This window comes from Lampris incognitus, chromosome 2, assembly GCF_029633865.1.
Source record: "Lampris incognitus isolate fLamInc1 chromosome 2, fLamInc1.hap2, whole genome shotgun sequence".
NCBI lineage: Eukaryota > Metazoa > Chordata > Actinopteri > Lampriformes > Lampridae > Lampris > Lampris incognitus.
Window position 1 is genome coordinate 135,823,085 of NC_079212.1, and position 9,446 is coordinate 135,832,530.

The 9,446-nt window shown below is 41.6% G+C and overlaps 1 protein-coding gene across 1 annotated transcript; it reads left to right on the forward strand.

Annotated features, from left to right (window-relative positions):
* The first annotated feature begins 944 nt into the window (after positions 1–944).
* On the forward strand, positions 945–8,990 carry ldlrad2 (low density lipoprotein receptor class A domain containing 2). The gene is made up of 4 exons (XM_056301764.1): positions 945–999; positions 1,473–1,958; positions 2,839–2,961; positions 8,683–8,990. The coding sequence occupies exons 1-4, from the start codon at positions 945–947 to the stop codon at positions 8,988–8,990; spliced, it is 972 nt and encodes a 323-aa protein (XP_056157739.1).
* Positions 8,991–9,446: the final 456 nt, after the last annotated feature.

The following is a 9,446-nucleotide window of genomic DNA, read 5'->3' on the forward strand; positions in this document are numbered from 1 at the left end:
GACACCACTACTCAGCTGAGTCACCAAGGAGGTAGAGTTACCCAGAACAACAGAAAAAGTTCTGTCGGTGAGGTAAGAGCGTAATAAGCTAAGAGCCGAGCCCTTGATGCCAACGAGTCTCTAAGCGATGTAAGAGGATGTTGTGATTGACTGTGTCAAAGGCAGCACTTCAGTCTAATAGAACTAAAATCAAGCAGACACCTCTGTCTGGAGTCAGCAGTAGATCATTAGTGACCTTAACTAGACCTGTCTCGGTACTATGAAGTGCTCTAAAACCAGACTGGACACTATTAAAAACAATATTAATGTTTATAAAAGAAACTAATTGAGAAGAAATTACTCGTTCCAGAACCTTAGATAGAAAAGACAATTTGGAGATAGGTCTGTAGTTACTTAAGGACAGGGGATCTAAATTAGGTTTCTTCAGCAATGGGTGAACAATGGCATGCTTAAAACTGTCTGGAAAAGAACCAGAGGCTAGAGAATTATTAAGAATTTGCAGAATAATGGGGCTGACAGTGAAAAATATCACCTGTTTTGCATATGCCTGACATAGGGCTTTTTTGGGCATAAGCTGGTATTAGATAATTATTTGATATGTAGTTTCACTCTGTTTGCATTTGAGGTTGGCACCTTTGACCTATTGTTTGAATGCAATGACTTGCACCAAGTCACACACTTTAGGATAACACATGGATGGCCAGTAAAGCTGCTGCCCTTTTAAGACAAAGCGGCTTCAGAGGCATTTTTCACTACAGTGTGCCCTGACCTATTCCTGCCCTCTGGATCTACTGTCTGAAATAGACTCCTTACAATGATCTTGTTTAAAAGCGTTGAATTTTCATCTTGTAAAAATCTTTTACTGAGAAGTATGTCTCCTGCTGTCTTTTATGTTTTGGGCAGTGTCTTCTGAGGCATTGTATTTACTTGTCCAGTGCTGAAAGATGAGCGGTTTCCCACCCATAGGGACTCCCCAACTAGCCTTGGACATCTCACGAGGTCAGCGCAGAAAGAGCTAGTTGTCTCCCAGGGAAACAGAGCTAATAAACTCCAGGGGTGGTCGTAAATTTTCTCATTATTTGGCCGCCCGCCCGCAGAGAGGTGGAAGGTGGTGGGGGTGTGGGCATGTGTGTGTGTGTGTGTGTGTGTTGTCTACTCCATCTATACATGCTTGCTTCACAACTTCCAATGTAATATTTTTATTATTAAATGTATTTTACGGCATGCTTACAGACTTCATATGTATTATTTTGCTATATAGTCAGTCAACTCCAATAATGTGTTGTCACTAATTGTGTCTTTGCAGCCAATAAAGCATCAGAAATAGATAATAATAGTATTATTCTCTCCTACTGAGTTTGGGACTATCAAGATGTCCCTTTCCATATCTAAAATTCATATTACAGCTTAAGCACTTACAAAATCAAAGTCTCCAATTGTGGAACCTATCTTTGGTGTTTGTTTTCTGTCAGTGAACGTGGTGGATTTTTGCGGCCAGACTATTCGTGGAGACGGCATGATTGTCAACTCACATCAGGAGTCTAAGAAGTACTACTTTGTTACCATGGGGACAGACTGCCACCTCACTATGCAGGCGACGTCTCCTAAGGACAAGGTTCAGTTCCATTTCCGCTTCTTCCTGGTCTACAGCTTACTGCGGGTGGCACCGCTAAGTCCCACCCCTCTCTTCCCCGAGTCCCCTCGTGGCTCTGCCTCTCTCAACCCTCGACTGGAGCCAATACCAGCCGAGGGGCAAGGGGACCCATGCCATGCTGGTTCTTACATCCAGTTCTATGATGGGCAGAGCAGGAGCTCGCCACCTATCGGCCCACCGCTGTGTGGGAAGAGCCCACCCCGTCCGGTGCTATCCACAGGCAACTACCTGACCTTACGGCTGGTGACCCGAGGAACTCAACCTAGAGTGGACTTTGTAGGAGACTTCACCTCCTTCAGGCTGGGTGAGAGAGAGAGAGAGAGAGAGAGAGAGAGAGAGAGAGAGAGAGAGAGAGAGAGAGAGAGAGAGAGAGAGAGAGAGAGAGAGAGAGAGAGAGAGAGAGAGAGAGAGAGAGAGAGAGAGATCTTGTTCTCTCTCTCTCTCTTCATACTATAGATTGATGCTTCTTCATACTATAGATTATTTATGGTCTGCTATGACTATGTTAAAAATATTATAGTTTACACATTTTATTATTATGTATCAAATATTACCAAATAATTAATTGAATAATTAAGCTATTCATGCCATTGGGAATGCTGTCTGTAAAGACCTTTGTGTGCTTATAGGTTGTACATATCTTGTCCAAGTGGGCTGTAGCCAAGCTCTGACAGAACAAAGAACTACCTAACCAGTTAAACATTTCCTTGCCTCAAATTTTAAAGCAATTCTATTGACATTCAAACAGGTTAATTTGCTTCATCACATATTTCAAATCAAGTGTTACTGTTTAGAGGCAGCGTAGTGGCCCAGTGGTTAACACTGTTGCCTCACAGCATGAAGGACCTGGGTTCAAACCCCAGACCATCCCAGGTCTTTTCTGTGTGGAGTTTGCATGTTCTCCCCATGTCTGCGTGGGTTTCATCTTGGTGCTCCGGTTTCCTCCCACCATCAAAGAGACATACACGTTAGGGCTAATATTCCTTCCTGTCCCCCTGACCAAGGCAATAGGAAAAGAACTGGAGTTGGTCCCTTGGCGCTGCACCACAGCTGCCCACTGCTCCTATGGGATGGTTGAAATGCAGAAAACAACTTTCATTGTAACATGTACAATGACAAAATAAAGTGGCTTTGTTTCTTCCTCTGTCCTATCACAGGGTTCAACCACTCGGAGTGTAGCGGAGAACCCTATTTCACATGTCGCAATGGCAAGTGTATCCCACTGAGTCTGGTGTGTGATGACAAGGGCATTGACAACTGTGGGGATGGAAGTGACTTGGAGGAGAATCTGACCACAGGGTGTAAAGGTCAGTCATATGAAAGGGGAAGTGCACATTTGTTGCAATGTCTTGAAGCCAAACTTGAAAATATCTGATCATGGTATACAACAAAATGGCACCTTGGATTATATCATGCCAATTTTTTATGATAACTCAAATTTCCTTTTGTTAGCAGGTCAGTTTTCACCTCCTGAATCTCCACCACCAATAGCAACCCAACCCCCACCTTTTAAACATCCATCTACAGCACCAGTTTCTACCAATAAGATTTGTGGCACGCCAAACAGTGCACCCAACCCTGAATCAGTAACAGGTGAATGAATAATGTAGAAGATACACATACTTTTTCTGTCTCATAGGTTTGCTGTTTTCTACTCTTGCTGTAACTCTGTGGCACTTGGTAGGCAGGCTTTCCACCTTGGACAGAGACAGATCAATGTTTAATGTACTGTTCGGGTCCTGCAGTCAGTCAAGAGAGGTATACAAACTAAATATCACCCCTATTGGATGCTATGTCTGTCTCCGACACCGTGTAAAACTAATGCAGGTGACCTTTGGTTTAGTCATTTCTTTGAAACATTCATTGTAAACTAATAAATGGTGATGGATTTTCTCTGCTGAAGACTGTAGGGTGATCTGTCTCCATATCAGTGGTAGAGGTACAAATAGAAACAGTCTGAGCCATGCTTTTATCCACTGATTGCTTTTTAGACTGTGCAAAGCCTGAGCCAGGAAAATAACCATTCTTCTATTCCATCATTGGAATTAGTTGTAACAGAAAGGATTCACATTTGCCTGTTTTGCAAATTGCCCTTGTTGGTTAGCTGAGGTCCATCTGAATGTTTCTTCTCCTGCCAAAATGAAGGTCCACAGGATAAATGGACAGACAAAGCCATTAGAAAACCTTTGTCTGGACAGCTACGATAGACGTTAAGACTGGTTTTGCGTGGAAGGGTCAACTGAGATTTCTTTATTGGCTGCCAGGGTATAACTGTTATTTCATGCCTTTTCACATGATGACTTAAAAGGGTGAGTCCTACAGTCTTCTTTGTCAGTGTTATTACTTTAATCAGCCTGCCTACTTCTGCAGGTCTGCATATTTGATACTTATTGTAGTAGCCATCTGTTAACTCGTTGGCCAACTGTTGATGTTCAGAGTAGATGTTGATCTATCACAATGGAGTGTACAGTCTACTTCCCTATGTGCTTAAAGCAAAATAAAATTGAAAATAACATTTCATCTTAATCTAATCCCACAATCTACAAGACTCAGTTGAGTTCTGTTTTACACCAATGGGGGAGATGTAGACACTGGCAGAAGTTGATATTGATCACAGGCCCATAACAACAACAACAATAATAATAATACATTTTATTTATGGGTGCCTTTCAAAGCACTCAAGAACACCTTGCAAAACACAGTTAAAAAGAAACAGCAACATATGAGACATCATAAAATCAAACCAAGCAGGGGTATACAATGATAAGCTAATACAACAGATAGGTATAAAATCATCATCAATGCACGTGTAACCAATAAAGTCAGGATCAGACCGAATATGCCAGTTTGAGATGGGATTTGAGATGGGATTTGAAGGTGGAACGAGAGTCAATATTGTGAATGTCTTGTGGAAGCAAGTTACAGAGGTGGGGGGCAGAACGACTGAAGGCTCTAGACCCCATGGTAGTCAACTGGGCAGATGGTGTAGTAAGTTGGATGGCAGAAGAGGATCTGAGAGTATGGAAGGGTGTGTGGATATGAAGGCGTTCGGGAAGATATGAAGGTGTTAGGTTATTAAGGGCTTTAAAGGTGAGAAGCACAATCTTGAATTCTCTATACTATTTAACAGGGAGCCAGTGAAGCTGCTGAAGAACAGGAATGATATGATCTATGGAAGGAGTTCTGGTAATGATATGGGCAGCTGAATTCTGGACCAATTTAAGTTTATTAAGACAATTGGGAGGAAGACCAAAGAAGATAGAATTTCAGTAGTTAATATTGAATGTAATTGGATGTAATGCAATGGGGAGGTTTACAAGATGGTTGTGAGACCAGCTATGTTATATGGTTTGGAGACAGTGGCGCAGACGAAAAGACAGGAGGCGGAGCTGGAGGTGGCAGAGTTGAAGATTCTAAGATTTTCACTGCGAGTGATGAAGAAGGACAGGATTAGGAATGATTATATTAGAGCAGTGTTACTCTTTACGTGGCTCGCGAGCCACATGCGGCTCGTGAGACTTTGTTTTGCGCCTCATATAGATCCACTGATAACAATAAGAACATAACTATAACTTACTTCTATAGGTTCCGTTTGTGTCCTGTTTTAGCACATTGAAATTAATTATCCAGCAGATGGCAGCATACTGAAGATACGTCAAAGAACGTAGGCTACGTAACAGCGTGGGATCATGGGTAAACGTATAGCCTATGTGTGTAGCTTTGTATTTACGAAATTTTTTGCAAGCTCTGTGGCTCTTTGAGGAATTGTCTTACGCATAAGTGGCTCTTCTAAGAAAATTAGTAAGTACCACTGTATTAGAGGGACTGCTCAAGTTGGATGGTTTGGAGACAAAGTAAGAGAGGCAAGATTGAGATGGCTTGGACATGTGTGGAGGAGAGATGCTGGGTATATTGAGAGAAGGATGCTGAATATGGAGCTGCCAGGGGAGAGGAAAAGAGGAAGGCCAAAGAGGAGGTTTATGGATATGGTGAGGGAAGACATGCAGGAGGCTGGTGTGACAGAGGAAGATGCAGAGGACAGGAAGAAATGGAAACGGATGATCCATTGTGGCGACCCCTAACGGGAGCAGCCGAAAGTAGTAGTAGTAGTAGTAGTAGTAGTAGTAGTAGTAGTAGTAGTAGTAGTAGTAGTAGTAGTAGTAGTAGTAGTAGTAGTAGAATATTGGATGCAATCAGGGTGTGAATGAGAATGGTGGTGCTGTTAGGTATAAGTGATGGGCGAAGACGATTGATATTGTGCAGGTGGAAGTATATAGACCGAGCAACATTTTTATGTGCCTCAAAAGACAATGTGCTGTCTAAGATGACAGACAGACTCTTAACCTGAGGGGAAGGAGGAACTATAGAATTGTCAATAGTTAGAGAAAAACTATCAGGTTTAGCCAAAGTAGATTTAGTACCTATGAGGAGAACCTTAGTTTTATCACTTTTAAGTTTAATATTGAGGAAGTTGTATGAGAACCAAGATTTAGTTTCTAGCAGTCAGAAGGGAAGCAGTCAGAAATGGAAGTGGCAGAAGAGTGGAAGTAGGCTTGGTGGCTAGGTAGAGCTGGGTGTCATCCACATAGCAGTGAAATTGAATGCTGTTTTTCCTGAAAATGTGGCCAAGAGGTAAAAGGTAAATGATGAATTGGAGGGGGCCCAAAACAAAACCCTGGGGAACACCAGTTGTAACAGGAAAGGACCGTGATCTCAAATTTTTAAGTTGGACAAACTGACTGCAGCCAGAGAGATACGATCTAAACCAGGCAAGAGAGGTGCCAAAGATTCCAATGGAAGCTAATCTCTGTAGGAGGATGTTATGTGAGATGGTATCAAAGGCTGAGCTCAGATCAAAAAGGACAAGTATGGTTAAAAGCCCAGAGTCAGCTGCCATCAACAGATCATTGGTCTTTTTCACCAAGGCTGTCTCCATACCATGAAAGGAGCAAAAACCAGACTAAAATTGTTTAGATTGTTGTCAGTCAAGTGAGCATGTACCTGAGCTGCAACTGTTCTATTTTAGTGAGAAATGGTAAATTTGAAATTGGGCAAAAAATATTCAGATTGTTGGGTTCTACACCAGGTTTCTTGAGTATTGAAGTTATTACAGCTAGCTGTTTTGAAAGATAAGGGAATGAGACCAGAAATAAGAAAATAATGTATGATATTAGTTATTAAAGAGGACAGAGATGGTAGAAATACTTTTACTAAATGAGTAGGAAGGGGGTCTAACTGGCAGATAGATGATTTGGATTTATGAATTAGGCCAGATATTTCAGCAACAGTTGGGAGTTTAAAACTAGATAGGGAAGAAAAGAGGGGAACTTAGAAGGATGATTAAGGTGAACTGTATGTAATATTGTTCAAAGAGGTCAATTGCTGGTGAATATTTTCAATTTTGGTATTAAAAAAGGTAATGGTGTTACATTGAGCATTTGAATCCAGGTGATGTGCAAGAGTGTCCCGTGGCCGTAAAATATTGTTTACTGTGGAAAACAGGGCTCTTGCGATCCCTTCACCTGATCTAAGTAAATTTGCATAATAGGACGATTTAGCTGTGGAAAGAGCCTCCTTATTATGTGGTTGTCATACATGTCCTTATGAGCAACAAGGACAGCTTTCAGATAAAGGTGTTCCAGACAATGGCCTATAGCTTTAAACTGGCATAATTCAGGTGTAAGTAAACCAAGGGAAAGAATGGGTAAAGGAAACAGACCAGGTTTTTAAAGGAGCAAGACCATTTAAAAGACGTATAAGGTTTATTGTTGTCATGAGAGCCCAGTTCGTCTGGGGTAAATAAATTGTCTCTGCTGGGGAGGTTATCAATTCCACTACAAAGAGCAGATAAAACAATATTCTTAATGTTACGGAATGAGATGGAACGTAACAAATTTGTTTTGTATAATGTTACGTTAATATTGAAAGACACTAACTTGTGGTCGGAAATGGGCAAATCACATACATTACAATTAAGAGAAATTGCACCAGAGCAGCAAATCAGATCAAGAATGTGTCCTTTGGAGTGCATAGGAAAATCAATATATTGCTGTAATCCAAAACTGTCCAGGCATGATGTAAAATCCCCTGTGAAAGTATTGTTGACATTATCCATGTGTATATTAAAATCACCCAGCAATATTATATTAGGAGACAAAGAACACAAGGTTAGAAAAACCTAAATATCAGATTGATCAAATATTATTTACAAATTGAATAACTCACTTATTTCACTGACTGGCTGAAAGTTCGAACTGATCTCAGGGCTAGCTTTAGTGTAAGTGACAGAGCTGGTAGCACCTTCTCCTGAATTACAAGCCCTGAGTCGACTAAAACACAAATCCAATTTTGGAATCCTATGCACCACGTTTGTGTTTATATCTGGGAGATGTCCTGCTGCTCCTCACTTACAGAAGTTACAATATTTTTTTGTTTGCTTTAGCTAACTTTCACAGCCATGGCAGCTGGATAGAATAAACACTCATGGATGTAGGACTCATGTGACAGCCGGTGAGCAATAAAACAGTGCCATTTGGTTATGCCACTTTCCCAGTAGCAGTTGGCATTATAATGAAAAGAAATAACATTTTCTGCAGAAATTCAAAAGTAATAAGGAATTTATTCTATTCTCAGTCGATGGTTCTTTGATGATGGTTTAGGCAATGTGGTGACTGTTAGTTTGAAGTCATCAGAGAAACCATGATGTAAATGCTGTCACCAGTGTATAGGTCCCAGACTACTCCTGCATTGGGTAATAATGTGTATGGTTTGAAATAATACATACAGCTTTGATAAATAGGTACATGACATGCTCAAAGCATAACTTGCCATTTTCCTGGGTCCTCTACAAGCAGCAAGTCTGGATGCAGCATCACCCCTTGCACCCTTGGAAATTCCACCCCAAGATTTAGACAATCTTTATGGGCCTAAACTAGACCACTATGTCTGGATATAAACTGTGCAAATTTAATAAGCTTCCTGCATGTTCTCTTTCTAATGTTTTGTTCCTTTCTTCCACTCATCCCCAGACATCCCAAACCCCATATCCTTGCTGGCTCTGTATATCATCCTGGGCATCGTGGCCGGTGCCGTGGTCCTCTGCTGGTGCTGCTGGTCACCTGGTTGGTTCCTGTGGCGCATCAGCATCTGCCGCTTTTTGCCCTGTTGCAACTCGGCCTGTGCCTCCTGCCAGCTCTGCGGCCGGAGCTGTGTCCACAGCAAGGAGCACCGACCAGCTAAAGTCGCTCCGCATACACCAGTCAATGGGGCCCCGGTCAATGGGGTGGTAACAACAACTGCTAACACAAATGCTAGTGACACCGCTGCGGTTGTTTAGGGTAAAATGGTTGTCCAGTGGCACACCAGTGCTAAGCAGTGGTCGGTATATGAGAAGCTAGTAGGCATTGCAACAGTCAACAAGGATTTTTTTTTTATTTTATGCGTTTGAAGATTGGGTTGAAAGTGTTTCTGTACTATGAGATGAGTGTAAGTGAATGAACTTGAGCTCTTGTTATAACGTGTATGTCCTAAATGCGATGCTGGTGAGAAAAGAGTGTTTTCTTTATGTTGCTCTGACAGTGATGAGGTAATGCAGGGTACAGTACGTATTTGAAAGGTTTGAGTAAGGGTTGATTTAGCATTAATCACCGGAGAAAAAAACCCCAACTCTTCCATTGAACATGTTTTGCTTGTTTATAGGTTGTCTCTGCACGTGCAACTCATACAGGGGAAGAGTCTACTAATGGCGTTTTAGAGGGTACAACTATGTTTGGCCAGTTTTGGAAATAGACAA

Coding starts and splice junctions, on each gene's coding strand:
- ldlrad2 (XM_056301764.1), top strand. CDS start 945: ATGAGCGGTTTCCCACCCATAGGGACTCCCCAACTAGCCTTGGACATC. Junction 1,000..1,472: donor AGCCTTGGACATCTCACGAG/GTCAGCGCAGAA, acceptor GTTTTCTGTCAG/TGAACGTGGTGGATTTTTGC. Junction 2,962..8,682: donor TCTGACCACAGGGTGTAAAG/GTCAGTCATATG, acceptor ACTCATCCCCAG/ACATCCCAAACCCCATATCC.